This window comes from Myxozyma melibiosi (assembly GCF_037950935.1).
Source record: "Myxozyma melibiosi strain Phaff 52-87 chromosome Unknown BZA70scaffold_1, whole genome shotgun sequence".
In the NCBI taxonomy this organism is placed as follows: domain Eukaryota; kingdom Fungi; phylum Ascomycota; class Lipomycetes; order Lipomycetales; family Lipomycetaceae; genus Myxozyma; species Myxozyma melibiosi.
Genome location: NW_027042915.1, coordinates 314,393 through 340,094, shown reverse-complemented (window position 1 = coordinate 340,094; position 25,702 = coordinate 314,393). Strand labels below are relative to the sequence as shown.

The window sequence follows — 25,702 nt, the reverse complement described above, 5'->3', positions numbered from 1 at the left end:
CGCTGATTAAAATCATACTCATTTATTCTTAGAATTCAGATGACGTATAACTCCATCAGTCGCTATCACACAGCAGCACCAACAACAACTTCCTATCCGCCTTCAATCCATCACACTCGCTCTTCAGCCTCTGCAACGCGCCTTCGCGTCTCTGGTACATCTTGTAGTTCATATACACCTGTCGTTCCAGTGCGGCGATATGCTCGCGCTGCTCGATAATCACTGCGCGCATGTTTTTGAACTCGACGGTGTCGGCGTCGATTACCCTTCGTAGACCGGTTATCTCTCGTTTCAGATTGATGTTTTCCTTTTGTAGATGTTGAAGGTTGGAAGCGTTGTTTGGTGGTTGCTGACTGCTTTGTGGTGACGGTGACGACGAGTCTGTGCTGTGTGTAGCGAGTAGCGTTTGCTCAACGCTCGAAGGCACACCTGCAATATCAATCATCAGGAATACAAAGAATATTGTCCCAATCCCACCACAGACGGGGCCGGCGATGGGTTTAAATAACAATCATGATAGATATATCTGGTGTATACCGTAGTACGGCGGCCATCGCGTTCTCTGGATCTGGATGTGGCCCTCTCATTTTACAATTTGAGGCTCCGGCTCCACCGAGCACCAGACGAAACCACGCCTTTGGATGTACCGACACTTCGGGTGGTTACTGGTCACTATCCAGGGTCCAACATTTATTTTCTTCTCTCATTTCGTCATAGAGACAAGACGTCATAGAGATGACGGTGTGGTCGGATGGCGAATGAATATCTACGTAGATTCGAACTTCAACCTCTCAAAATGGCATTTGAACTATCTACACTATGAACCCCGTCTGCCTTCCAAACCCACTATTCACATATGAACATATCATGAAATAATCACTCCAACCTCCCTTCTCATGAATAAAACATTTCATAGAACATTTCAGAGACCCCGCTCACCGCGACCGGTTGACTGTCTTATGCAACACATGCTCTTTCATAAAGATGCTCGAAACAAACGCCAAAATCGCCATCAAAGCACTACTGTAAAACACCGCGCGGCATGCCTCGAGATAACTGAGTGTGACGCTCTCACGCATGGCCTCGGGGATCCGGCTGATGTTGTCGACCGAGTCCGATACCAGGTCGATGATTTCCTCGCTGCCGGGGCCGGTGATGCGGCGGTGCAGTTGCAGGCCGAGGATGTTTTGGAAGATGGCGGCCGAGATCGCAACGCCGATTGTCGAGCCGACGCCGCGGAAGCCGTACTGGATCGATGTGCTCACGGCTTGGAACTCCTGCGGAACCGCGGCGATCAGGCCGACGAGAGTGATGGTCAGGAACATGCCGCCGCCGAAACCGGGAAGGAACAAGTATGAGCCGACCAAGGTCGTGTTTGTGTCGAGATGGACAGTGCACAGCAAGAGCGATCCCAGCGTGAGACAAGATCCGGCTAGGTACGACATCGGCTTGTATCTACCCGTCGAGCGCATGTAAACTCCGCACACTAGCGATCCGAGCGCACTACCAATGAACTGAGGGATCAAGCTCGAGCCGGACTTGGTCGCACTGTCGCCTTTCACGGAGATCGAGTAGATGGCGGTGTAGAAAATGTTTGAGAAGTACACCTGCGTCATGAAGAACGAGGTGAATGCTGAGCCGGCGACAGTGCGGTCCTTGAGCAAAAACAAGGGGATAACAGGCTCCTCGGCAACGTACAGCTCAATGTACGCAAACGCGCCGAGCACGATGAACGACAAACTCAAGGGCATGACAACGATTGCCGATTTCCAAGAGAAGTAAGTGCCGCCGACACTGACGGAGAACAAAAACAGACAAAGCCCAGTGACGAGTGTGAACGAGCCAAGGAAATCGATACGCTTGAGCAGGTCCTTGTTCACTTCTTTCTGCGGAAGTTGAAGATTGAACTGAATAGCAGCAATCGACAGGACGATGATCGGGCCCTGCAAGGCAAAAGTCCATCGCCAGCCAACTGACTCGGCAAGAACTCCACCAACGATACCGCCAAATGCAGCGCCGCAGCCGTACAGAACGTTTCCTATACCTTGAAGGAGACCGCGCTGTCGAAGAGAAACAATGTCACTGAGAGTAATAGCGCTGAGGGTGGTAAGACCGCCGCCGCCCGAACCCGCAATCACGCGAGCAAAGACAAGAAACCAGATATTGGGTGCAACACCACACAGAACCGAGCCAATTCCAAACAGCACCTAGAGAAATGTCAGCAGACTAATTCATACCTGCTCAGTCATATAAGCAACTCTTACATTGGAGACAAGCAGCAAAGGCTTTCGGCCAAAGATATCTGATAGCTTTCCATACAGGGGCTGCGCAGCAGCCTGCGAAATCAGATAGCCAGTCGCAATCCAAGACACAGAGCGCAGTTCGTTAAAGTCCGAGGCAATACGCGACAGCAGCGTCGCAACAATCGTACCGTCCAGAGCCGAGAGGAAAACGCCGACGTAAAGGGAGAGGAAGATAGTCACAAGCCTGCCGTTCGCTAGCTCCTCGCGCTCTGCCGCGTCTACCTGGGCCTCTTGGTCGTCTTCGGCTGAAGTGTCTCCTAGCAAACGGGAGGCCTCCTGAGCCTCCTGCTCATCTATGTCTCGATCTTCCAGTGCCATGGGAAAGACTCCTTAAGAAATGAATAAAAGAGTAACTAGAAGGAATAATCAAAATAGTCGGCAGCAGCAGACTAGATATCGACCGTTGAACTGCCAAAAACCAATGCGGTGTCTATAAACTCAGCGCAGTACACGGCACACAACGATGGCTTTGTCGAGGACCTGGAATTTGACGTGAGGGATGAGGAGAAAAAAGAAAGACGTCGGTACCGAGGGCGGAATGAGTAATGAAAAAGTTGAAGTTACGGAGTTACCCGTTATCGCCTCCGCTTGCTGAGCCGCACTGTTCGCGCTAGCTGATAACAGAAATTGACTTCTCGGTGTTTGTAAGTGCTGATTGGTAGTGGAGCGCGCTGTTGTGGTAGAATAGTCGGTCTTTGTTGAAGGTGGATATACTCACTCGAAGTGCACACAGATCTGTTTATAGTCAAACTGCTCATAGTCGAAGGAAGGCTGGAGTTCATTCTGTTTTCGAGCACAGGGTGGATGATTTAGGTTCATTCGCAGGACAGCTGCTGGACTACTTCTTGGAACCCTACGAATACCTGCCGCAAGAGTATAGACCCAGGAAATACTCTCAAAGGAGATAGCATTTGTTGATCAGATTTATCTACATGCACTAGACGTGTTTGAGGATACGTAATAACGAGGTGTGCTGCTGATGCTGTCTGATGGGCGCGTCGAACAATATCTACGGCCAACTGTTGCGTACCTCTGATCAGCAACCAGCCTTTTACTGGCTATAGTGACAAAAGTACTATCATCTGCAATCAGTCAAAAACCCATAGCTAACTATCTCTTCTATACAGCTAACAGGTTTTGTCTATTATTCAACACCTATTGAACAGTGCTTAGCAGTCTCAGTTAAGGTTTACACGTTGGGAGCGCGCACGTGTCTCGTTTATTTACCTCGACCTGGACCACTCACCCAGCGCGTCCTTCTCTTTCTTCCTCTATGACCCACTCGCCCTCCTGCGCGCAATATATCTATCTCTTTGGATTCTATACTTAACTTGTGCATCTGGACATTCACGTTGCAACGCTTACTTCCACCTCGTCTAATTTGTCGACAGAACGATGATAGATCTCGCCGATCTGATCCTCTCTGCGCAAGAGCTGGTGCATGACGTTGGTCGATCCGTGCAGTTTCTTCTGCACGGTCTCGTTTTGTTTGCTATTGTATATGTTATATTTTATTCAAGTATGCGGCATTGTTTTGTTCTTTGTACTTTGTGGATCAGCGACTAACAAATGCAATAGCCGCCTCGCTCAGGGCCGGCTTCGATCACGAGCCAGCCGGTCGTTATCGGAGAGAGGTAGAGACAAAGAAAGAGTCTGCTACCCGCAAATCTGCGATAAAGTCCGGGGCGAGCAGTGTCAAACCCGAAACAAGGAAAGAGGCTGCTACTCGTCGTGCCGAGTTCAGAGACAATACGGCTACCCAACCGGCTGCAATACCTGAAGATTCGCTGAGCGAGCTTACGCTCTTAGTCAAGAAAAGCTTTGATTTGCTAGGATATCAACTACGCGAACAAGCTGGTGAGATTTCTGGAAGATCGTCGGACGGATTCAGGCAAGTCAATGAGAACATACACCGGCGGCTTCAGGGCACGAACGCAGTCCAGAGCGACTGGCATCTACGACAGCAAATCAAGGATTCGTCAAATCGAATCATGGACGAGATAAGTATTAGCCAAGAAGATTTGGTTGAGGTTTCCATGTCAAGATTCGCAAGTATGAAGATTCATATGGATCAGCTTACCGAGAAGGTGTCCACCGAGATCAAAGAATCCCGGACTGCGGTTGCAGATATCGTCAATTCACTCAACGCGCAAATGTCAAATTACCCGACCGAAGCAGCAGCAGTGCTTTTTGGCGCCATAAACGATCTGATAAAGTGGACAGAGGAGAACGCCAAAAAGCGCGCCGAAGACACAAACCGCATTGTTACGTCATACGGGATAGCTCTTGTTGATTTCATCCAGGAGGTCTCGGCATGGCTTGCCAAAGTGATTGAGAGTGCTCAGGATGTAATCGTCAAACGTTTGTTGTGGTTGGATGAGCAAGCCAAGCGACGTGATGAGAAGAGCAGCGAGCAGCTTGAACAGCTCAAGCAGTTGATAGAGGAACGAGATCGTCGGTTAGACAGAATTGAGGAGTTGCTCGTTACGGTAATCAACACTTCTAGAGGTCAAGATGGTACGCCACTGGTCGCAAGGAAGATCAGCGCAGGAACGCCTACCAGCAATTCTCCAGAGACTACAGACGCGGCAGGCAAATCACCTTCCAAAGCCCGCGTTGCTTCGCGGACTCCCTCGGGTAGTAGTGGAGGAGCCTCTACGCCTGTATCTGGACAGAAAGCCCCAGCAGATGCCGCGATTGTTTCTCGATCTCCCGTGTCGACTGATAAAGCATCCACTGTTGGCGATAGAGCGCCTTCGCCGGAAAATGCAAAGTCTATCTTAAAGGAGGTACTGGCGGGTGCCATACAACGGAAGGATAAAGCTGCGAAGCCGAGTGTTGTGGATACTAATGCTCCGGACAGCCAAGCTCGCGCTTCCTCGTCTTCAAAGGCCAAGCAGCTCATCGATCTGACTATGCCAGCTATGCCACCTGGGCTGATTCCTGCAGTGCCTATACCAAAATCACAGCCTCGGAAATCCAGTGGCACTGTGGAGTCTCCAGATGACGCCACAAAAGACAAAGCCCAGTCATCCAAGCATGTACAGTACAAGCTCGATTCCGAGCCTGAGCTGTTGCAAGTCCCGATGAACCCGTTTGACAAAGCGGGGAAGAAACCGGCTGCTCCGACACAGCGATCGCGACGCTGGAAACTTGAGAAGGAGCAAGCATTGCAGGCGCGTCTGGAGGAAGCTAAGCGGTCTTCATAGCGCCGATGATGTCGTATGATTGCTTTAAGGTGAGATGGCTAAGTGATCATGTTGACACATGCTAACCAGAGATCATAATTTGGATGCGATAGGTTGACGACGGGCGTGAGAAGTTTTGACATTCAATATGCATCGTTGTTACCTATACATTGGTTTCAGGAAGCAACGTGCCGCTTTCCATGGGTTGTATGAGTGCGTTTGAGACGAGCTAATGTCAACTCCCTCAATATATTCAAAGACACTGTGTTAACATTTTATAGGGGTCGCAACATTCGCTTCAAGCCATGCAGAGATAGACTTCTATCAGCTACCGTCGACCGTTAACAGGCAACTACATTCATGTCTTTCGTTTATTTCACCTCCTCATCTCAACGTCTAGCGAACATCAACGACATTGCCCTTTGTTCAGTTTTTAGTATTCTGTATATCTGCTTTCTTTCCTCGCTCAAACTGTCGACATCTGTACCAGCTATTAGCTGAAGACGACACAACTCTGCACTGTTTCTTTCTGCAATAGTGCAGTGTATTTCTATATCTTGATGCTTACGGCTCATACTTGTACATTTATTAAGAGATTCCTCGAAGATCTTGAATTCGGAGAGAGCTCCCGTATTCATTGGGCCGTAACACAGTTAAATATATACAGTTTTTATTCACACTTTGAAAGTCAAAGCAATATGTAGCTTTTCTAGACATGGTCGATTGTTGACAGTGGGGAGCATCCATTGTGCTTACAAATGTATTACGTAACCAAGCAGTTTATGCGCGCGGAGGAAGCATGTTTGACGCGTCAAGTGGATCTACACGCGTCAACAAATTCAACAACTCCAACTCTAACAGGACCGCACCAGCGCCAGCGCAAGATCAAGGAGGTAGTTTTTGTGACTGTGAGGATTGAAGATGTCAGACGACGACGATATATCTGAGAAAAAACGGCCGCTGCACGGGTTTGTCATCTGCACGACTGGTCTAGAGTCGCCTCAGCGAGTGAGTACCTTTATCCCGCCACTAGTTCCGCGTCGGTCGAGTAAGTGCTGACCAGGGTGTTTGTGGTGGTATAGGAAGAGTTGAATAAGAAATGCAGTCAGCTGGGTGGCAAGTCGTGCGAGAATCTGATGAACAGCGTGACGCATTTAGTCGTGAACCTGCCGCCGAACCGGAAGGTGTCTCCAAAGTACAATTTCGCGTTTCGGAAACGGTCGAATGTGATGTTTTTGGATGTCGAGTTTATCCCGAAATTATACGACCGCTGGATTAAAGGCGATGATATTGATATCGAGACTGAGCTTCGCGAGTATGGGAATCGGAGGATGTTTGGGGGGTACACGATTTCGATTAGCGGGCTGGTTGATCCGGAACGAAGGGAGACGATAAAGTACATCAGCGGAAACGGAGGGACGTACACGTCCAACCTGACGACGCGAACGGACGTGCTGATCTCTTTGAACCCATCAGGCCAGAAATACGAGTTTGCGATGCAGCGCAAGATCCGGACGGTGAGTCCGTTGTGGATCGAGGCGTGCAAGAAGCGCGGCGCGCTGGCGCCGATCGAGATGTTTTCGTACGATCTGAAACCGGAGGAGTGGGAGGAGAATTTGGCGGGGATTGTGGAGAAGGAGTATGGGGATGTGTATGTGCCGAAGCCGAGCGTGGTGCGCAAGGTTGATGATAGCCGGCGGGCGAGGAAAGTGCTTACGAAGCTTGCGAGGACAAAGTCTGATAGCACTTGGAATTCGATGATGTTGCAGACGTCTTCGGATAGTTTAGCGGTGCCGCGAACGAGTAGTCACGACGAGGTTGTGGCGGATTCGAAAGACAGCGCGACGGCAGACGGGCGGGGTCCGTTCGAGTTGGTTTCGGCAGACGAGTCGGCGAAGCTAGATACGGCCGCTGAAGACGTGAATGGCTTCGACGACGACGAGGAGTCACGGTTGCTTGAAGGCCATGTTTTCTATTTCCATGGGTTTGACGAAGCAAAGATTGCGACGATGGAGCCGTTTGTGACTGCGCGCGGAGCAAGGACGGTGGCGTCTATGGACGGCGCGGGGGATATGCCGGTGCCGACGCATGTGGTGCTTGAGCATAAGCTGTCGCCTGCTGAGATTCCGGAGGAGCTACCAGGGTCAGCTGTGGTGGTGACGGACTGGTATCTTGATCTGTCGATATTCCATAAAGAGCTGATTCCTCCAACGCGAAGCAAATACTCTGGCTACCTCGGCCATGAGATATACTCGCCCGAAGCGGCAGTGTTTAAAAACAAGCACGTCGAGTACTCGTGTTTTGAAGGCATGAACCGCACTCATTTCGGAAGACTGCTGTTCTTGCTCGGTGCGAAGACTACGGGCGTGCTCGATTACAGCTGCGACTTGCTGGTTATTCCCAAATCAGTGTACGACCAGGTCAAGAATATAAATCCGGTGGAGAAGAGGGGGATTCCGGGCGTGCGGTCGCTTGCGAAGGTCGCGTATGCGCGGGAGTGGGCGATTCCTATTATTCCGGATGAGTGGCTGTTGGATCGGAAGTATTACGAGAAGATTGGGAAGATTATAGAGATTGCGAGGACGAAGAGGGTGCCGTTTGAGGTGCGTGATTTGATGAGCAGGAAGCGGAAGGAGGGATCAGTTACGGAGGAGTCAAATGGAAGGAAGAAGCGGTGAAGATTAAGATAGCAGGATGCATAAGGAATGGAGTTCAGTTTGTTATTTTGAATGCATTAGGAGATGTATATATGTTACATGGTAATGTAATGAGCAGATTTCAAAGCACGCGGATAAGCCTATCGAGGTTTGCTGTAGTCGTCAACGCCGTCAAAAGTAGCCTCGATACCGAGAGCTTCGGTGACTTCTTCGCGGAGCAAATTGCCGAGAGTTGATCCGTCTCGGTGGTAGGTCCATTGGCCGTCAATTAGATCGTATCTGTGACTGTTGTTAGCAAGAGGGGGTTAAGCCTATGAGGATATGAGGACGAGTAGGGATCAAACCTCTTCGGTCCCGAGATCGGACTACTGAGCCAGATCTGCTTGTTAGGCGGCTGCTTGTTGATCACGTATGTTCCGTTGGGAGGTAATATCAGCGTAAGCACTCCTTGCTAGATATCAAGATAGTGTCAGTCACTGCAATAGACAAATATACACAAGCTTGGATGACGCACAGCAAGCTCGACATCGATTTGAGGTTTCGTATCCGCCAAATCCTCACAGTGCGTCATGATACTCTCGAGAGTCTCATCGGCAATAGCGTGGTACTCTGAGATAGTGAGCTCGTCAACTTTGTATTCACCATCGACGCTTGCTGTTCGTAAGCTGCTAGTTGTTGAGAACGAGCAGGAAGGAGAGTAGCGAAGGCCGCTTCGAATTGCAGTCAAACGAGATGCGGATGACGATGATGATGAGTAGACGGCAGCCGCGGAGAAAAGCCGGTTTCTAGGCACAGAGGTCCGGCTGGCCAGGCGACACACGCTCTCAATCCCTCGTCTTGAAATCAGTCTCTGAGCTACCATTTTTATGTTGTCGAAGAAGAAGCCTCGCGATATAGATCTTCCTGAAGACTTGATGAACGCAGTCAGGAACGAGAACGACGAACCCCGGAGAAAAGTAAGTGAGTGTGGGTTAGGGCGGGGGACTAATGAGACGCGGTGAAGGCTGATAGAGAATTACCTGCTGCTTGTGTTGATAGTTGTTGAGATGTGATTGTGTATGTTGTTAGGAGGAGATTCGGGGGGTTTATGGGTCAAGAACGGTGATCCCAGCAAATGGTACTGGGATCGATGGAGTCTGCCAAAACTGATGAGACTCCGACGTGAGCTGCTACTGCGAGCAGAGCAGAACAGAGTAAAGCGAAGCAAAGCAGTACTCCCGAAGGAATCGATGATATGACCTCGATTGATTTGTTTGGTATTAAGAACAGAGAACAATTAGATCTAGAGTATAGCAGATATCTCTGACATGACTGTATCAGCGTAGAGACGCGTATATCGACTGACGGCTACTTTGGTACAGTAAACCTGCCAAAGAGATGTTGATACATTGACAGTCAACATATTCATAATATCAATGCTGTAGCAATCTTCTATGCTCTACAATTCACTTTGACCAGCACAAACTACCGTTCAATGCACGAATCTGCAGCTCGAGGCTGCTGCGTTTTTCGGTACAGAAGATTGACGATTAGCGATAAAGTTTGGTCTCATTTCCTGTTCTGGTAAACTGGCAACACTGCTCCTCCGCCCTTGTTCTGCCTCTGCGCCTTCCCTCTGGGCTGCTTCGTGGGTTTGAACAGGAGTGTGTATTTAAGTAGTGATAACAGACTTATCAGAGCAGACCAGGAGCTACAGCCGACTGCGGGAAGATTCAGACGCGTGGAGTTGGAAGGGTACGAATCCCATGATCCGAAATTGGACATCCACCCCTGAATTAGCAGCAAAGGGCTCATCCCTTCATTCACCTCGAGTTTAATGCTTCCGGTTTGGATCTTCAATCAGCTCCTTTCCTTCCAGATCTCGATCTCTTTCTTCTTTCATTTCAGTGACATTCACTTCCTGCAATTGACCTATTCACCTCATCATGTCTTCCTCGGTCGCTGCTCCTGAGACGTAAGTATTTCCTCTACCATTCATACTCTCAACAACCCCCGCTAATCACATCCCTCCGCAGCTCTGAGGCCCTCGACTTCTCGCACCAACTAGACGAGATCTTCGGTCTCTCAAACAGCTCAACAGACACCTCGCCCACAGGGCTCTCCCTCTCTCTCTCATCCGCGAGCCTTATAGATCACAAGCAAAAGGAACTTACTGCACTCGAGCGACGGCTGCGGGATACAGATCAGCGTCTTCAGCAGCGGCGCCAGGAGTACCGCAAGTCGCAAATGATCTCGGCTTCGCAGCTCGTGAACTTCAATCTCGCAAATCCAACCGTCAAAGTCGAGGAGAATAGTGAGGTTGCGGTCAGGGATCGGGACGGCCAGACAGATCAGATTGCGGTCCCTGCCACTCCAGCCTCCGCCACTACCCCTGCTACCACTACCACTACGACAATAACAACGACTACAACTCCACCCAAAGACCTACCAATCCAAGAGTCTAAGCCTGCTCCCACTCCTCGGACGAGCTCTCTAGGTTCAAACGGCAACACCTACACCCCTAGCCTTGCGCGAAATCCGCAAGCGGGCACTCTCGCCCAACAACCCCTGGAAGAACAAGACGAATCATCAACCGCACCGCCGATCCACAATCCCAAGACTCGCCCATCTTCTTCTGGCCAGTCCCCATCCCCAGCAGCGCCTAGTACACAGACAGCTACTTCGCCGCATACGCGATCTCCGAGTACAGATCTGGTTGGGCACTCGCGCACATCTTCTAGCCGAAGCATGAGCAGCGATACGCCCGATGGCATATCTTCTCGGAAATCCAGCACAGGAAACTCCAGTTCTGCCGCCGCTGCATTCGGCGGCGCGATGAAAGGCCTTGGCTGGAAAAAACACAAACAGATCCCATCAGAGGGTAGCAGCACCTATACCGACTCCACACTCAACACACCGCCGGACAGTCCCGGCTCGAACTCGCGCAAGGTGTCCACCTATGGCCGCAAAATGCGTAATATCAGCACCGGCTCGGCATCCGACTCGATCTCGCAAGCCGTGGCAGAAGGAATCCGATCGGTTCCATTGAATGGCTATCAGAATGATACTGCTCCTCATCAGCGAAGCTTGACGCTCGAAGACGAGGGCGCGAGTGCGGTTGGTGATGCGGCGGACGAGAAGAGTTCTTCGCGAAAGGTCAGTCTTGGGAAGGGGGTTCCGGGGTGGATGAAGCGAGGTCGTGTGAGCAGCAGTTCAAAGAACTGAGCCTTTCCCAAAAGCATCTACGGATCCATATGTAAAAGAGCTTTATTTTGATATAAACAGCTATTTTCAATTGAATACTATTTTGTAGCAATAATAATACTAGTAGTAACTCTAGTCTATACAATGTAAGTTGAACTTCTTAGCTTCTGGGGGCAGGAAGTCCGAGCGGCTGTGCCGGAGCCGGCAACGCCTTTATAAACTCGCGCACGACAATCTCGCACTTGACCTCCCTGCACAGGTCCTTCCGTCTATTCATCGGCAGATTTGCCAAGAAATCCAGACCCGCGCTGCGTTCGATAGCATCGACCGGGACATAGAACGACTTGAGCGCGGTATCGTTCCGGATCACGTCGTTTGGCATTATGAACGCGCCGACGGCGACGTCGCTCGAGGATGGGTCCTTTGCGGGGGATTCGGCGAGGATAAGTTTGTAGAAATGAGTCGGAACGGCGATGTTGGGTGGGTTGCCGATGACTTCGTAGGTCACTCTGTATTTGCCGTCAGGGTGCCGTTTGGGGAGGTACAACGGGCCGGTGACGATACGGACTGAGTTGTAGGATTGCGTGAGGCGGCGGCAGAAATCCTCGAAATGCGCCCAGTCTATAAGACAATGGTCAGTAACAATAAACACAGAAGATAAACGTGCTCACCACATACAGTCACGGTTGAATCCATCGCCAACCTGGGGCGCCATATTCGTCAAGTAAAAAGTCTCGTCCATAGCATCCTGCGAGAACTTTGCGTTCGCGGCCGGGGCCATATGTCCACGATCATACCCGCTCCGGAAATAGTCCGCCAACTTAGCCCGGAACTTGAGCGGAATTGCCTCATTCTCCTTAAACACCGATTTCTTGCGATCCACGGCTCCGTTTTTGGCGATACTCTGGGGAGTGATGTGCTCGATCACGTATGCGGGATTGCGCATGCGGCGGTCGAACGCGGAGATGTATTCCTGGCGGAAATCAAAGTCGACGTGGGGTCCAGGATGACCATACATAAAGAACTGAGCAGGATTGACGACCTTGTCTGGGTTTGAGAGCGAGACGGAGCTCGCGGGGGTAGAAGGAGCAAGAGAGACGTTGCTCGCGCTGCTGCTTGAATCGGAAATATCTATCGTCTCAGTCGCAGTCTCGGGCTTCTTCCCGCCAAAACCCATAAACGACGAAGACACGTTCTTCGACCCAAGAACGACTGCTGCTGCAGATTCAAACCAACCCATCTTTGCTACAGATTCAAACAATTGCGAATAGTCGACTGCCGAACTGAGCGAACATCGAGAGTATTTTCGAGGTTCCCCTAGTTTTAAGGTTCGCCGACCCTCCCAAAGTCAGGTGCAGCGAGGCCAAAGCCATCGCAAGGAGTTCTCGACCACCAACAGCAAGATGTCGTATTCAACGCCAGAGCCTGCATCCATCATGGCCTCAGCATTGCCCGCAGTGTCTTCATCTGCTGCTGCTTCCGCGGGTTTGATTCAAGAGTTCCCGCCCGCGAAGCTATACCAGCTCCCCGAGATACCAGTGCCGCAGTTCATCACCCCTGCGGCCGACTACCGCGAAGGCGTCCCGATCGTGCTCGACCTCGGCACCTCGCAGACCAGAGCCGGTTTCGCGAGCGACATCACGCCTCGTTTCCAGTTCCCGACGCAGATCGCGCGGTACAGGGATCGCAAGATCCTGCGCACGTTCACGCTCATCGGAAGCGACGCAAACTACGATGCCAATACTCGACAAGCGGCAAAGTCGCCGTTCGACGGGGCGTTGGTGGCGAATTGGGAATATCTGGAAACAATCCTTGATTACACGTTTGTGAAGATGGGCGTTTCGAGTCAGGGTCAAGTGGATAATCCAGTGATTATGAACGAGATACTCGCGACCCCGCTTGCCCAACACAAACGTATGCACTATCTTCTACTTGCGATTACTTGGACATCATTAACTTTCGAATGTAATAGACATGCAAGAGCTCCTATTTGAGACATATTCAGTTCCCTCAGCTACCCTTGGCATCGACGCGCTCTTCTCGTACCATTACAACAACGGCAACACTGGCCTCGTAGTCTCAGCCGGCAACGAAACCACACACATCATCCCCGTCGTCAACGGCCGCGGCATCCTCAATCAAGCAAAGAGGTTGAACTGGGGCGGCCACCAGGCTTCCTCGTTCCTTCTCAGTCTGATGCAGCTCAAGTACCCGCACACGCCAGCAAAGATCTCACCCTGGCAAGCCGAAATGCTGATGCGCGAGCACTGCTACACTGCCCCGGTATCCTACGCTGACGAAGTCGAGCACTATCTAGACCGTGACGAGGGATTCGATGAGCGCAATCACATCATCCAGGCTCCGTTCACAGAGGTCATTGCTCCAGTCAAGACCGAGGAAGAGCTTGCGAAGATTGCAGAGCGTCGGAAGGAATCCGGCCGCAAGCTGCAAGAGCAGGCGGCAAAAATCAGACTCGAGAAACTGATGCAGAAAGAGCAGGATTTGGAGTACTACCGCTCAATCGAGAGCAAATCCGATCAAGTCTCGCAGAAGGAGTTTAAGCGTCTGCTGGACGCGGAGGGAATCCGTGACGAAAACGAGCTGTCAAAGATGATCAAGAATATGGATAAATCCATCAAACGGTCCCGAAAACAGGACGTCGGCAACGGCGACGAAGAGTCAGATACTGAAGAGATGACGTTCCCGTTATTGGAAATCCCAGACGACCAGCTAGATCCCGATCAAATAAAGCAGAAGCGTCACCAGCGGTTACTCAAAAGCAATTACGACGCCCGAATGCGAGCTAAAGCTGAGAAGAAGCGCGAGCGCGAAAAGAAAGAGGAGGAAGAACGCAAAGATGAAGAATGGCGCGAGCGAGATCTTGAAGGATGGATCAAAGACCGACGAGAGCAGCGCGCTCAAATCATGGCAAGAATGAAGGAAAAGCAAAAGCTGAAAGAAGATCTCAACAACCGGAAATCTCTAGCCTCGCAGCTGCGAATGAAGAGCATTGCGAACCTGGCGTCAGAAGGCCCGAGCGGGGCAACTACACCCACCAACTCTGGCGGCGCACGCAAGCGCCGCAGGGAAGATGGCGAAGACGACGGTTTTGGCGTCGACGACAACGACTGGGCGGTATACCGAGACATTGCCAACGCATCCGATACCGAGGAGGACGACGAGATGGCGGAGAGCATTCGGAAAATCGAAGAGCAACTCAATGCGTTTGATCCCAAATTCAGTCTAGACTCGTCGCTTGAGGCGCAGAGCAATTGGATGAACTCGCTTGTTCATGCTTTTCTGCGGGGCAGTCGGCCGTTTGATCCGGCTAGTAGGGCGGAGGCTCATCAGATCCATCTCAACGTCGAGCGGATACGAGTCCCCGAAGTTCTCTTCCAACCTTCGATCGCAGGTATCGATCAAGCCGGACTAGTCGAACTTGCTTCTGATATCTTGCTGCGGAGACTTTCAAAGCAAGACTCTGTGAGTGCGTGCAAAGACGTGTTCCTCACCGGCGGATTCAGTTTGTTAAGGGGGTTTGACGACCGCCTGCGACACGAGCTCCGCGCTACGCTGCCGGTGGACGTGGAGCTTGGAATCCGAAGGGCTGAGGATGCGGTTTTGGATGCGTGGAAGGGAATGCGGAAATGGGTTAACGAGAAAGACAATTTGAAGAATAATATGCTGACGAGGGAAGAGTATATGGAGTATGGCCCGGAGTATATCAAGGAACATAATATGGGAAACAGGGCGCTTACTTGAGATTATGATGGTCGACTATACTACACAATACAGCCTGACTCCCACTACATACTAAGTTCACATAACAGTTACTCGTAGTCAGCAGTAGAGCAGTGCGATGAGAATCTACACTCTAGCAAGATGTTTTTGGTGCCCGATTTTATATTTTCTTCTAAGAATATACACATGTATAACAAACTCCTGTCAATGCCCCCATAGCGATAAAATATAAAAGTCCTGTGAATGTAACCATAACAACAATGAGAACTCCTGTCCATGTAACCATAATATCAATAATAAAGAATAACTCCCGTCAATGTAATGCCATAGCAATCATCATCATAAACCTCGCCATATCATCATCATATCTTCGCCATATCATCATCATATCCTCGCCATATCTTCATCGTATCCTCGCCATATCCTCGCCATATCCTCGCCATATCTTCTTCATATCCTCGCCATATCGTCATCATTTCTTCTTCATATCATCATCATATCCTCGCCATATCCTCGCCATATCCTCGCCATATCATCATCATAACCTCGCCATAAACCTCGCCAATACACTCGCCATCATCGCCATCAATCCTCGCCATTGTAGTCGCCATCGCAGTCGTGTTCCGGCCCGCCATCGTCGTCACCATAGCTGTAATAAATAAGAAGTCCGTTGTAGTCGTGAAGCGCGAAAACTTCAAGAGAAAGTAGTAAGCCGTTGCTAATAAGTGAGAATCCAGTGAAACAAAGAGAAAAGTCGAGTAAGAGTTCCAAATTGTACTTGAAGAAAAGAAGAGAAGAAAAGAAGAAAAGAAGAAGATAAAATAAAAAACGAGTGAATGAAGGAAAAAATGATAAGTGAAAGAATGAATGAGAAGTAAATGAATTGATGAACAAATGAACGAGAAACTGACAACCTGAGAGAGAGACCCGCCAGCGGGTGCTCACAAACAAGTTATCGGAAAATGATATAGAAAAAAGAGAAATGCGGGACTGGGCAGTCCAGGGTAGAGAAAAAAATGAAAAGGGAAAAGAAGAAGAAAGTAACGAATGAATGAACGAATGCATGAAAAAGAAGAAAAAAACAATATGAGAATAAAAGAACGAACAAATGCAAAAACGAATGAATGACAGAACAAATGAGTGAATGAATGAAAAAAACAAGGAAGAAGAAAAAAACTAATATACAAAGCTATCTGATCAGCAGCAATATCGTGAAGCAAAAGAGAAAAGAGCGCAATTTTTGGCGAGAAATGGATCGCCGTTTCCAAGAGTAAAGCAGTCTCTTGAAAATCGGTAGGCGAAGCAGCGTAGCACTTGGTGCGCCATGTAATGTAGTCATGGCGATATGCACATAGACAGCAGGCATATTGTGAGGGACGAGCATAATACCGAGTCCTCATGTCCATCGTCTTCAGTTCGTCGGGAACTGAAAAGTGAAGGTGTAGGGCAGGATTGAAATAGACTGTCATCCTCCCTACTGGTCGTGGAGGTCCCTGACTTCGGGTCAAGGACAGTGAACCGGGGAATAATCGATGGCCCCGGTTCGTAACGTCGTGATCTGGTGTCCTTGTCCATGACTTGAATCAGGGAATAACGGACATCCTGATTCGTTTAAAGTCATGGACGGACTCAGGGAATTGCAGACCATCCTGAGTCACTGAAGGACAGGTAGCGTTAAGTCCATGGTCGTCCGCTAGTGTCTTCTTTCTCTTCCACTAGCATTGATGGACGATTACTTAACGCTCCTTTTTATAGCCAGTTCATCGGCCGTGCTGCCTAAATCATTTTGGCGGCAGCACGTCCTTCACATAGCTCATACTGCCTGAAATATCGATGGCGGCAGTATGTATCACGACGGAGCCGACGGGTTTGGCTCGTACTGCTTGATGGTAGCAGTGTATCTCCACAACAGTGCCACAGTATTTGGCTCATTCTCCAATCTCTGGTGGCACTTTGCCTTCACGTTGCCCATACTGCTAATTGTAGTGGCAGTATGGCATCACGATGGTGGTCTCGGTAATTGATGGGGGAGAAGGGCGATTGATGACATGACCTGCATCATGGTCATTGTCGTTGGTGTTGCAATCGCCTTCTCATGCTCGTTCTCTCTGCTGTCATGTGCTTGTGCTCTTGCTGTTCGCTGTTCTCGCTATGCTCTTCCCGCTAAGCGTCATCGGATCTTTGCCTAGCGGTCAAGCTGTATGGATGATGTTGTTAGCCAGTATTTCTTGACGTAAAGTAGAGCTGTGTACTTACCATATTGCTCTTTGCTTTCAGGCCCTTGGTCTCTCGCTGCTGAGCAGATAAAAAAATACAAAGAAGAAAGAAAAAAACAAACAAACTAATAAACAAACAATTTTTTTGTGTTTTTTTTTAAAAAAAAAAAACCGAAAACTGCCCAGTCACACATGTAATGATACAGGAAACAAAAATGAAAAAGAAAAATAGAATACAGAAAAACAGAACATGAAGAGAAATAGAAATGTAGATATACAGAAAAATAGATAAATAGATAGATAGAAAAATTGAAATACAGGAAGATAAAGAAGTACAATTTGGAAACTCGAATCGACAAAAAAGTAACACTGGAAATAATGGAAATAACAACGGCTTGAGAAATACTATCCCTGAGTTATGGATCCCGAAAGAGTTGATCAAACAGACTGATATATCGTAACGAGCTCTAATATCAGCTGGAGGTAATTGCTTCACCAACTCTTCGGGACCCAAAGAAAGCGCCAACGGGCTTCTTCGTAGAAATTGAGGTACGCCCTTATACAGGCTTGCCAGAGCCTGCCGATAGTGCCTTGGCAACAGAAGCCTCTCACTCTCTGTTGTACTCTATGAGCGCACTATCGGGACTCTTGACGAGATAGGGTGAGAATCAGCTGGGAAACTAGCGGATCGTCAACGCTTGATCCAGCTGTTCGTAACGCCACCCCTACTCTCGCACGGCATGCCTCGTAATTAACGTCGGGCGACATACCCCATGCTATGGCTCATCCGCGCCACCAGATGCTAACCGCCATGGATCTCCCCTTCATCGGTAAACGAATCCGATGAGGCCGTCCTGAGAGTCTACCCAGCAAACTCACTTGGCAGACAACCGGACACAGGCAGATTCAAGGCTCGCTGCTGGGCGTTCAGCACAGCAAAATGACGGAGCGAGCGTGCGGACCTTCCGTGCCAATCCCAGGACTCTGGAGGTGGCGACTGAGCGCGTTCACGCACAAAAGCTCTTCTCTCCTCGTCTTGCGTGCCGAACGTGGGCGATGACAGCGGATCATGAGATCTGTAAACAAATAAACGGTTGCTAGTTATTTGGAGTTCAATAAGTAGACGCGTCGGTAAATGGACGCGACGTCAAAGTTAATTTTTCCGGGGAAACCCCTTACCCTGCGTAGTCCGCAACATGTGAAGGCTCTGAAACCGCAGAGGTCGACAGCCTGTGATGAGGTCAGTTAAGCTGACGGGGAGAGAAATGCAAAGGGGTGTAATGACTACTTACTCGCGCGCTGTCTCCTCTTCCGATAACCGCATCTGTGGGCTCGAGAGCCCACTATCGGGATCCGCAACCCCCGAAGCTGGTGTTTGCACGTTAGCAAATGCTGTTATTCAAGAAGGTATAATGGTAATACATACTATTGGTTGGCCGACTCGTGGTGGTGATGCTGGAACTCTGCGGCAGTAGCCTCACCGTATAGAGGACTAGGACGAGGGAGCTCTGCGCGGTTGGGCGCTCCGGGCAAGAACTCATGGACCTCGAATTCCGGACTGCTGTCTGGTGATGTGAAACGACGTCTCTTCGAAGGACGGGGGCTGCTGTCGTTTTCACCTTCACTTTGACAGAAGTGTTTGCGCGATGTGGAAAAGACGGGAGCAGGTGAGACTGCCTTTTGCGTGTCTTGCGATGTCTGCTCCGACGTCTTCTCTTGAGCGGGGGGAACAAAAGCCTGCAAGACTGGGTCTTGCGATGTCTGCTTCTGCTTCAACGTAAACCCTCGTCCAAACGGTCTTGAATATGCGCTAAACGGATGCGAAATCTTGGTCTTTGGCTTCTCTGGCTGAACCGGCTTTCCCATATTGAGAGTTGTGCGGCGGTTCTCGAGTGTGGGAGCGCTCTGCGACGCACTCGGGGCGGGCACCCCCGAATGAGTCGACTGAGTCGCTGATGTCATACCGAATGTGCTGAGTGTCGGCATCTTCATATGCGAGACCGGAACTGGTCTTGCCTTGATCGGGCTCCTGGTCGGCACCCACGGACTTGTTGACTGAGTCGAGGTCGGCTTCACGTACGGGTTGCCAGCTGACACTGCCGGACGCGTCCATGAAGTCTTTGTTGGAATTGAGTTCAAGACTGATGGATACGTCGGACGGTCCAACAGATCAGCCAACGGCTCCCTCGCAAAGTTGACCTGTAACACCGGACGCGAGTAATCGACCTGCGGCGACATATCAACCGGTGCAGGCTTCAAGCTTGAGCGGGCAAGTGGCACAGTGGGACGCGAGAGATCACTCGGTGTAGGCTGCAAGCTTGAGCGCGTATATGGGACTGCCGAACGCGTTGACTGAGTCGCCGTAGGTCTCAGGTATGGGTGGCCAGCTGAAAGCGCCTGACGCCATGCCTGAATCGCCGCCAACTTCATGTTTTGGCCGTTGGACGGCGACTTGATGTTTTGGCTGTTAGACGGCGACTCAGTGTTGTGGCTGATGGACGGCAACTCGCTGCTGGACGACGACTCGGTGGCTTGGCCGCGGGTGGGAAAGAATGCACGCTTCAACGATGCCCATTTCGACATCAGGTATGAGTTGCTAGCTGGCTCTGGCTGGGGTGCTGTTGCCTGCGTGTCTGACTCGGGACCCGATCCTGTGCCGAAAAGAATCTCGTGGAGGACAGCTTCGTCGGCTCCGGCAGATGATGCTTCTTCGTCCATGGTATCTTCCTCTTCGTCGCTTGAATCATGCGGGCGTCGATTCTTGCTGTACTCCAGAAGAGCTTGATACGGGCGAATATACAACTCAATAATGGTAACGCGCAGACCAGCGGGCATATCGGGATTGTCAACCTCGAAAAACTGTTTCCAGAATGCGGGGTCTTCGCCGCCGAGAAGCATGACAATGAGCGCGACCGCCTGCATCAACTTCCATGCGACTGACGGGTCATACTTCTTTGGGTTGAACTTCTGAGGACGCATAGCCAGCAACAGAGGGAGAAGAGTCTCGATGATCTTGAGAATTGCTGAGAACATTGTGAATAGTAGATACTGTTTGGTAGAAAGCTGTGTGATGAAAGCTTTGGGCTGTGGGCTGTGGGCTGTGGGCTGTGGGCTGTGGGCTGTGGGCTGACAACTGTTTACTATGAGGAGGGAAGAGAAGAGGGAAGAGGGGAAACAGGAAATGTGGGCGGTTTGTTATGATCCTCATCTTGCCACCTGATCAACTTAAGATTCGACAATGTTACGCAAACCTCGCGCGTGTGCTTTTCTATTCCTATCATCAAAACAGTACAAGGAATGATCTGTTGCTACGAGCTTGGGGTCAGACGATCAATATTGACTCGGATTGGATACTGATAGATGGGCTATATCTGCCCAGGTCTTTGAAATCTTGGTCCAGTAGATTAGTAGATTTCTGTCGGTCGGCACTGGAATATTCTGAATAGTCCTTTTAAAAACTCTGTCTTTCCAAAAACCTTCTTCTGCAGATTCCAACGATAGGTATAGGAATGTTTACATTGCCGTCGCGGTCGATATGGAGCTCGCCATGTCTAATGGGCTCTGATATCCCTTACTACCGAATGAGGAAATAGGGTATGTATCAAGTTCTCTTCAAGAGCAAGACGTTGGGAGAGCAGGGTACATGGACCCCACGCGACGGGGTACAGGCGGCGTGCGCCTTACACATGAACGACTTCTGTGAAAGATTGCACATGAACGACTTTTGTGAAAGATTACACACGAACGACTTCTGTGAGAGCTACCGATCATCTGGTTTGCCAAAGGAGACTGCTCTCGGGTCTTGTTAGTAAGATGAAAACGCTTGCGAAAGAGAGCGCGTTGTCGCTGTTTACATTGGTTGTTTCATTACGATGATGTCATTATGATGCAGTAGAAATAATATTTAATATATACAAATCTCAAAACAGCCTATTAACTCCATAAATGCAATGCGAAATCTCAGATATGTACACCGATCGCAACCCCAAAATGCTTTACATAATCAAAACGGAAAAGAGAACTGCAGCAGCCACCGATACCAAAGATGCATAGTTGTAACTCAAAGACCCGGCGCCGCCTGTCATCACCGAGGCAGTCGGAGTGCTCATAGTCCAAGAGGTGGTGTTCGCGGCGGTATGATTGGAGGTCGAGCTGTAGGGCGCGGTGTTGTATTGGACAACCGATCGGACAAGGGTGGTGTGGGTAGCAGAAGGAGCAGAGGTGATGGTGCTAGTGACAGAGGTAGAAGAGGTCGAGTTGGAAGCAGAAGCACCGATGGCTCTGAGGATAGCATGCTCTCCAGATCCAACGGCGACGATATCAGACTCAGCCACATTGACTTTAGCCTGAGCCATACCAGCAATGTTGTTGTCAAGATCGTAAACAACATAAGCTGAAGAGAGAAAAGCATCACCAAGAAGCGAGATACCATCGCTCTGTTCGGAGCTCATCACTCTGAACATGCATATCTCCTCGCCATTGGCGTATTTTGCAGTGCTGTCCCCGCTGGGTAAGTACAGATCTCTCATTGGCACGCGGATCGTCACACCCTCAAAGCCAAAGTCGAGCGTATCAGTACGATCGCGAGCACTGCAAGGAGCCATGTAAACATCGTTTTCCTCGTCGTAAGAGGCCAGATTGAGATCGTTGATAAGATAGTCAACAATCTGGCTGGGCAAATAGGCGTGAGAGGTGCCAGAGTCAAGCACAACATTTGAGTTGACGTTTCCAACCGTCACAGTCTTGTTGCCACTCGAAAACTTCATGCTTTCGAGAGTGACCCAGAAGGATGTATACACAGTCATGTTTCCTTGGAGCTGGAAGGGAACCTCGACCATATCGCCCTCGTACTTCGCGCGATCAATTCCTCCAAACAGAATAGACCCAGTATCAGAATCCGTGTCGTTGATGTAAAGCGAGTAGACACGAGATGCGACAAGGCCCTGCTCGACCATAAGAGCCGGGAAGTTGCTGTACATCTTTTTATGTGCGGCCTCCACCGTTTCATAGCCAACTCCGAGAATTCCAAAGTTCCTCGAACCACTTTCGGCCAATCCAAAAGTCGCATTGGTGAGTGACAGTCCATCTACCTCGACGGTATCGTGGACATAGGGGCCTCCGCCATTACTTCCATCGACATAAGTGGCATTCATATAATCGTCTCCATAGGTCAGGGTAGACGACTTGTTGGCGTCAAAAGTACCGAAATCTGTGCAATCGGAGGTGTTGGTAGCGCAATACGGATTGGAAACGCTGTTCACCCACAAGTCAGACGAGCCCGTGTCAACTTGAACGTAGACAGTCTGGGGAGGGGTGCCGACGTGAAGCTCGGCAAAGTACGCCAAAGAGTCGGCGGCGTGAAGAGTGATTGCTGCGGTGCTTTCGGTGTCGCGCTTGATGATCTTGGGAGATGAGCTGAATTTGCGCGTCACATCAAGATGAACTGTGCCGGGGACTGCAGCAACCATGTTGGAGGCAATGGCTGCAATGGCAGCAGCTGTGAAAAGAGATCCTTTCATTGTGGAGATGTTGTTTGTAGAAGAGAGATGATTGAATGTTTGATGGAGAGTTAGAGGAGAGGTATTCCCTTGTCCTTATATACCCCGCCATCATCTCAACAGTTGGTGAACTCATGATGAGCTCTAAATGCGCGATGAAGCTGATCGATGGCTTGGAAGATAAAAATACATTTAAGAGTAGGCGAAGGCGGGGCGCAGAAGTGTGAGTGCGGCTGATCAGGGCGCAGTGAGTGCACCGCCGCTCCACCGGAAGCTAGCGAGCGACATGGATCAAGCGAGTCCCTTGCGCGCTGTAGAAACGTAGAAACCGTCAGCAGTGGCTTCTTTCAGAGCCGCGAAAAGAGCGAAGTTGTCAGTGTTTTGTTGCTGGAATTAGATTACTTCGAGTACCGGCCGGTGCCCCACGCAGATCCGGCCGCTGACTTATGAACTGCAAGAGCGTCTGTAGATCTCAAAACAAACCGCCCTGTGACTTTACGAAGCCCTTTTGTTGCAACAGTCTGTAAACAGGCTTTAGCAACGAATATCCAAGGCAGTCTACTTTAATAGGCACTGCTAAAGTACGCGATTGCCAGATGGGAACTGCTTAGAGTTCACATAAATTAAGTATTCTGATCTGTCCGAATAGGAAAAGTGTATACGCGCCCTGCTCCAACCACTTGAGCAGGTAAACGATACGCCAGCCCGGATAGAAATCAGGCTCCGTCGTCCTCGTGACCAAGACAACTCATCACACCGGCCTGGATGCGAATAAGCTCTGTAGCTCACCACGCCATACAAGATGCACAACTGTCGCGATCCGCTTCTTCTCCCTTTCCTACATCAACACTACCTTCGCCCCAGCCTCCCAACTGCTCTCAACAACTTTCAAAGCCTTTAGTTTCAGTCATATAATGACTTTTTTCCAAAACATCCGCAAGCACTTCTGCTTGGTAAGTTCTACAAATATATATTGTCTGGTATAGCGTTGCTTAGTGGAGAGAGACTGACGACTTTTTAGCGTGGTGCTCCTGCCATCACGCAGATTTCTGAAAAGACCCCTGCCCTTCCTTCCGCGGACCGCCTCACAAGCCTCCGCTTGTTCGTTAGCAGATTCATTCTGCACACTGCGCTTTCTCCCGCTGTAGAGAAGACAGAAACTCCTCTGTCCCCTGTTCCGCAGCCTGCTAGCCATTCGGCCTATCTTTCTGCAGCAGAGCACTCCGTCCGTCGCTGCCGAGCCCAGAGCTTTGCTCCCGTCTGGAAGCTCAAGTTGGCCGCCGATATTGGATGCTCATCTAATACATGGGCCCTCGATACTATCAGTGACTTGTACGACGCCGCCAAGGCCTTAGGTGGCCAGCTCCCACCCGCTCACCCTGTGGTGAAAGTCACATATCTCTATCCGATCGTCAAGGCCGTTTATGCTGCACCCGCCCCTGCAGCTCACCCCACGATCAAACCCGATGCAATTTTGTCGAGAAAAGAGCGTCTTGCCGCTACGAGACACACGTCAGTGTCCCTTTCCTTCGGCCAGAACAGATGCTTCTCGGTAAAGCCTGAAGTCGCACGCGCCGCCCAAACCGTTTTCGAGCTCCATAGCCTCGAAAACGCCCCACTCGTCAAACAAGCTCGCCAGTTCTCGCTTCCCATGTTGCGAAACGTTTCTTTACGCCCTGAAATCAGAACTCTCTCCGTTCGCAATTTCTCAGCGAGAAAGCTTTCAGGTGCGAGCAACTTGCGCGTCAATCACGATGGAGCTCTTGCTAATGGCGCTATCGATACAGCATCGTCTTTGCTCAAGTCCGGCCCGAAGAAGTATACCGATTCCAGCAACGGCAACATGCCACTTGACGACGTTCTTGGACTGTATAATGGTGCCTTTCGATCACTTTCTGTTTCTTCTGTCAAAGATACCACTACTGCTGCTACTGTTCCAGATATCACGTTGGATGATTCTGCTAGAGCCTCTACTACTGCTACGACCTGTGCTTCCGTTGCTGACGCTCACGTGGATACGTCTGCGATACTGGAGCGGGTCTGTCCCGCGCCAAAAGACGCTCAGCATGGCAGCTCTTTCGTTACGAACTGCACGGCAGCTGTCCTACCCCCGACGATTAATGAGTCGGCCAACTCAATCGTCGACCACGATGAGATTCCGGAAGCGTCCATGCTGCCTCCTCAGAACACTCTCGAGCACCCACAGTCTTCAAGTTTCTCCGCGAGTAACGAAACTTCTGATACAACTTCTGCTGTCACTTCTGAGATCACTCTTGCATTCACTTCTGCTGTCACGTCTGAGATCACTCTTGCATCTACGTCTGCCGTCACTTCTTTCCAGGACACCTCTGCTATTCAAAATCTTTCGGATTTTTGGAAATTTCCCGAATCAGATGAGAATGCTACTGCTCGCTCTGCTCTTGTGCAAAGTGTCTATAATACCCAAGCAGATGATACCAACCCCTCTGCCGGCGAGGACGAGTGGGAAGACATTGACTTGGGTGACCACAGTCCTGCTGTTCCTGGTGAATCGCATATTAGCGCTAGACAGGAACTTCTCGAGGCCCTAGATACCTTTAACCGGGATGTCTGGGTGCCTGCTGCGCGGGGATGGAGAAGTATAGTCAATTCAGCGGCGAGAAGGCTTGACGTTGGGTGGATGAGAGGTATCACCTCGACTCCAGAGCCCTAATATTCTTATTTTTGGTTCTTTTTTGCTTTTGTGTCTATATGGTTTCTTGGTCTCTTTCCTCTTTTTTGTGTTGTTTTCGCCTACTTGGTCTTCTGGTTTTTAGTGTTTTTCGATAACGTTCGGTGAACGTGTATAGGCTGGAATAATGCCTTCGTCTTGTGGTACAATGAATTGCTTTAGTAATTATAATTTTACAATTAAAATAACTTTACAATATTCTTGTC

The 25,702-nt window shown here is 50.0% G+C and overlaps 11 protein-coding genes across 11 annotated transcripts; 5 read left to right on the top strand and 6 right to left on the bottom strand.

The window, feature by feature from the left end:
- Positions 1–776: 776 nt before the first annotated feature.
- On the bottom strand, positions 777–2,952 carry BZA70DRAFT_252758 (MFS multidrug transporter). Its single transcript, XM_064910727.1, has 2 exons — positions 2,265–2,952; positions 777–2,207 (listed from the first exon to the last, which is right to left on the bottom strand). The coding sequence occupies exons 1-2, from the start codon at positions 2,619–2,621 to the stop codon at positions 936–938; spliced, it is 1,629 nt and encodes a 542-aa protein (XP_064770147.1). The 5' UTR covers positions 2,622–2,952; the 3' UTR covers positions 777–935.
- Positions 2,953–3,698: 746 nt separating this feature from the next.
- Positions 3,699–5,512, top strand: BZA70DRAFT_264507 (uncharacterized protein; the record flags this gene model as incomplete). The annotated part of the gene is made up of 2 exons (XM_064910907.1): positions 3,699–3,822; positions 3,882–5,512. 2 exons carry the CDS (start codon positions 3,699–3,701, stop codon positions 5,510–5,512), a joined length of 1,755 nt encoding a protein of 584 aa, XP_064770146.1.
- A 791-nt stretch (positions 5,513–6,303) lies between these two features.
- Positions 6,304–8,202, top strand: BZA70DRAFT_270510 (uncharacterized protein). Its single transcript, XM_064911304.1, has 2 exons — positions 6,304–6,499; positions 6,574–8,202. The coding sequence occupies exons 1-2, from the start codon at positions 6,413–6,415 to the stop codon at positions 8,167–8,169; spliced, it is 1,683 nt and encodes a 560-aa protein (XP_064770145.1). The 5' UTR covers positions 6,304–6,412; the 3' UTR covers positions 8,170–8,202.
- BZA70DRAFT_270509 (uncharacterized protein) lies at positions 8,203–9,172 on the bottom strand. The gene is made up of 3 exons (XM_064911303.1): positions 8,663–9,172; positions 8,493–8,599; positions 8,203–8,427 (listed from the first exon to the last, which is right to left on the bottom strand). Exons 1-3 carry the CDS (start codon positions 9,008–9,010, stop codon positions 8,289–8,291), a joined length of 594 nt encoding a protein of 197 aa, XP_064770144.1. The 5' UTR covers positions 9,011–9,172; the 3' UTR covers positions 8,203–8,288.
- Positions 9,173–9,859: 687 nt separating this feature from the next.
- BZA70DRAFT_270505 (uncharacterized protein) lies at positions 9,860–11,394 on the top strand. The gene is made up of 2 exons (XM_064911302.1): positions 9,860–10,102; positions 10,164–11,394. Exons 1-2 carry the CDS (start codon positions 10,074–10,076, stop codon positions 11,350–11,352), a joined length of 1,218 nt encoding a protein of 405 aa, XP_064770143.1. The 5' UTR covers positions 9,860–10,073; the 3' UTR covers positions 11,353–11,394.
- A 97-nt stretch (positions 11,395–11,491) lies between these two features.
- BZA70DRAFT_234553 (uncharacterized protein) lies at positions 11,492–12,508 on the bottom strand (the record flags this gene model as incomplete). The annotated part of the gene is made up of 2 exons (XM_064910301.1): positions 11,492–11,952; positions 12,010–12,508. 2 exons carry the CDS (start codon positions 12,506–12,508, stop codon positions 11,492–11,494), a joined length of 960 nt encoding a protein of 319 aa, XP_064770142.1.
- Positions 12,509–12,561: 53 nt separating this feature from the next.
- BZA70DRAFT_4425 (uncharacterized protein) lies at positions 12,562–15,212 on the top strand. Its single transcript, XM_064915120.1, has 2 exons — positions 12,562–13,245; positions 13,304–15,212. Exons 1-2 carry the CDS (start codon positions 12,735–12,737, stop codon positions 15,091–15,093), a joined length of 2,301 nt encoding a protein of 766 aa, XP_064770141.1. The 5' UTR covers positions 12,562–12,734; the 3' UTR covers positions 15,094–15,212.
- A 661-nt stretch (positions 15,213–15,873) lies between these two features.
- On the bottom strand, positions 15,874–16,830 carry BZA70DRAFT_4478 (uncharacterized protein). Its single transcript, XM_064915126.1, has one exon. The coding sequence runs from the start codon at positions 16,539–16,541 to the stop codon at positions 16,014–16,016; it is 528 nt and encodes a 175-aa protein (XP_064770140.1). The 5' UTR covers positions 16,542–16,830; the 3' UTR covers positions 15,874–16,013.
- A 1,631-nt stretch (positions 16,831–18,461) lies between these two features.
- BZA70DRAFT_270498 (uncharacterized protein) lies at positions 18,462–20,403 on the bottom strand. The gene is made up of 3 exons (XM_064911301.1): positions 18,715–20,403; positions 18,581–18,656; positions 18,462–18,518 (listed from the first exon to the last, which is right to left on the bottom strand). The coding sequence occupies exons 1-2, from the start codon at positions 20,319–20,321 to the stop codon at positions 18,632–18,634; spliced, it is 1,632 nt and encodes a 543-aa protein (XP_064770139.1). The 5' UTR covers positions 20,322–20,403; the 3' UTR covers positions 18,462–18,518; positions 18,581–18,631.
- A 765-nt stretch (positions 20,404–21,168) lies between these two features.
- On the bottom strand, positions 21,169–22,966 carry BZA70DRAFT_270495 (aspartic peptidase domain-containing protein). The gene has a single exon (XM_064911300.1). The coding sequence runs from the start codon at positions 22,805–22,807 to the stop codon at positions 21,284–21,286; it is 1,524 nt and encodes a 507-aa protein (XP_064770138.1). The 5' UTR covers positions 22,808–22,966; the 3' UTR covers positions 21,169–21,283.
- Positions 22,967–23,490: 524 nt separating this feature from the next.
- On the top strand, positions 23,491–25,697 carry BZA70DRAFT_270494 (uncharacterized protein). Its single transcript, XM_064911299.1, has 2 exons — positions 23,491–23,739; positions 23,808–25,697. Exons 1-2 carry the CDS (start codon positions 23,701–23,703, stop codon positions 25,476–25,478), a joined length of 1,710 nt encoding a protein of 569 aa, XP_064770137.1. The 5' UTR covers positions 23,491–23,700; the 3' UTR covers positions 25,479–25,697.
- The last annotated feature ends 5 nt before the right edge of the window (positions 25,698–25,702 follow it).

What these genes read in the sequence shown, in the direction of transcription:
- BZA70DRAFT_252758 (XM_064910727.1), bottom strand. Translation starts at nt 2,621, where the DNA reads ATGGCACTGGAAGATCGAGACATAGATGAGCAGGAGGCTCAGGAGGCC. An exon ending in CTTTGCTGCTTGTCTCCAAT is followed by an intron (nt 2,208 to 2,264) that starts GTAAGAGTTGCT and finishes ACATTTCTCTAG; the next exon opens with GTGCTGTTTGGAATTGGCTC.
- BZA70DRAFT_270510 (XM_064911304.1), top strand. Translation starts at nt 6,413, where the DNA reads ATGTCAGACGACGACGATATATCTGAGAAAAAACGGCCGCTGCACGGG. An exon ending in GTCTAGAGTCGCCTCAGCGA is followed by an intron (nt 6,500 to 6,573) that starts GTGAGTACCTTT and finishes GTGGTGGTATAG; the next exon opens with GAAGAGTTGAATAAGAAATG.
- BZA70DRAFT_270509 (XM_064911303.1), bottom strand. Translation starts at nt 9,010, where the DNA reads ATGGTAGCTCAGAGACTGATTTCAAGACGAGGGATTGAGAGCGTGTGT. An exon ending in AAATCGATGTCGAGCTTGCT is followed by an intron (nt 8,600 to 8,662) that starts GTGCGTCATCCA and finishes CTTGATATCTAG; the next exon opens with CAAGGAGTGCTTACGCTGAT. An exon ending in CCGATCTCGGGACCGAAGAG is followed by an intron (nt 8,428 to 8,492) that starts GTTTGATCCCTA and finishes CAACAGTCACAG; the next exon opens with ATACGATCTAATTGACGGCC.
- BZA70DRAFT_270505 (XM_064911302.1), top strand. Translation starts at nt 10,074, where the DNA reads ATGTCTTCCTCGGTCGCTGCTCCTGAGAC. An exon ending in TCGGTCGCTGCTCCTGAGAC is followed by an intron (nt 10,103 to 10,163) that starts GTAAGTATTTCC and finishes ATCCCTCCGCAG; the next exon opens with CTCTGAGGCCCTCGACTTCT.
- BZA70DRAFT_4425 (XM_064915120.1), top strand. Translation starts at nt 12,735, where the DNA reads ATGTCGTATTCAACGCCAGAGCCTGCATCCATCATGGCCTCAGCATTG. An exon ending in CCCGCTTGCCCAACACAAAC is followed by an intron (nt 13,246 to 13,303) that starts GTATGCACTATC and finishes CGAATGTAATAG; the next exon opens with ACATGCAAGAGCTCCTATTT.
- BZA70DRAFT_4478 (XM_064915126.1), bottom strand. Translation starts at nt 16,541, where the DNA reads ATGACAGTCTATTTCAATCCTGCCCTACACCTTCACTTTTCAGTTCCC.
- BZA70DRAFT_270498 (XM_064911301.1), bottom strand. Translation starts at nt 20,321, where the DNA reads ATGTTCTCAGCAATTCTCAAGATCATCGAGACTCTTCTCCCTCTGTTG. An exon ending in CACGAGTCGGCCAACCAATA is followed by an intron (nt 18,657 to 18,714) that starts GTATGTATTACC and finishes TGCAAACACCAG; the next exon opens with CTTCGGGGGTTGCGGATCCC.
- BZA70DRAFT_270495 (XM_064911300.1), bottom strand. Translation starts at nt 22,807, where the DNA reads ATGAAAGGATCTCTTTTCACAGCTGCTGCCATTGCAGCCATTGCCTCC.
- BZA70DRAFT_270494 (XM_064911299.1), top strand. Translation starts at nt 23,701, where the DNA reads ATGACTTTTTTCCAAAACATCCGCAAGCACTTCTGCTTG. An exon ending in TCCGCAAGCACTTCTGCTTG is followed by an intron (nt 23,740 to 23,807) that starts GTAAGTTCTACA and finishes ACGACTTTTTAG; the next exon opens with CGTGGTGCTCCTGCCATCAC.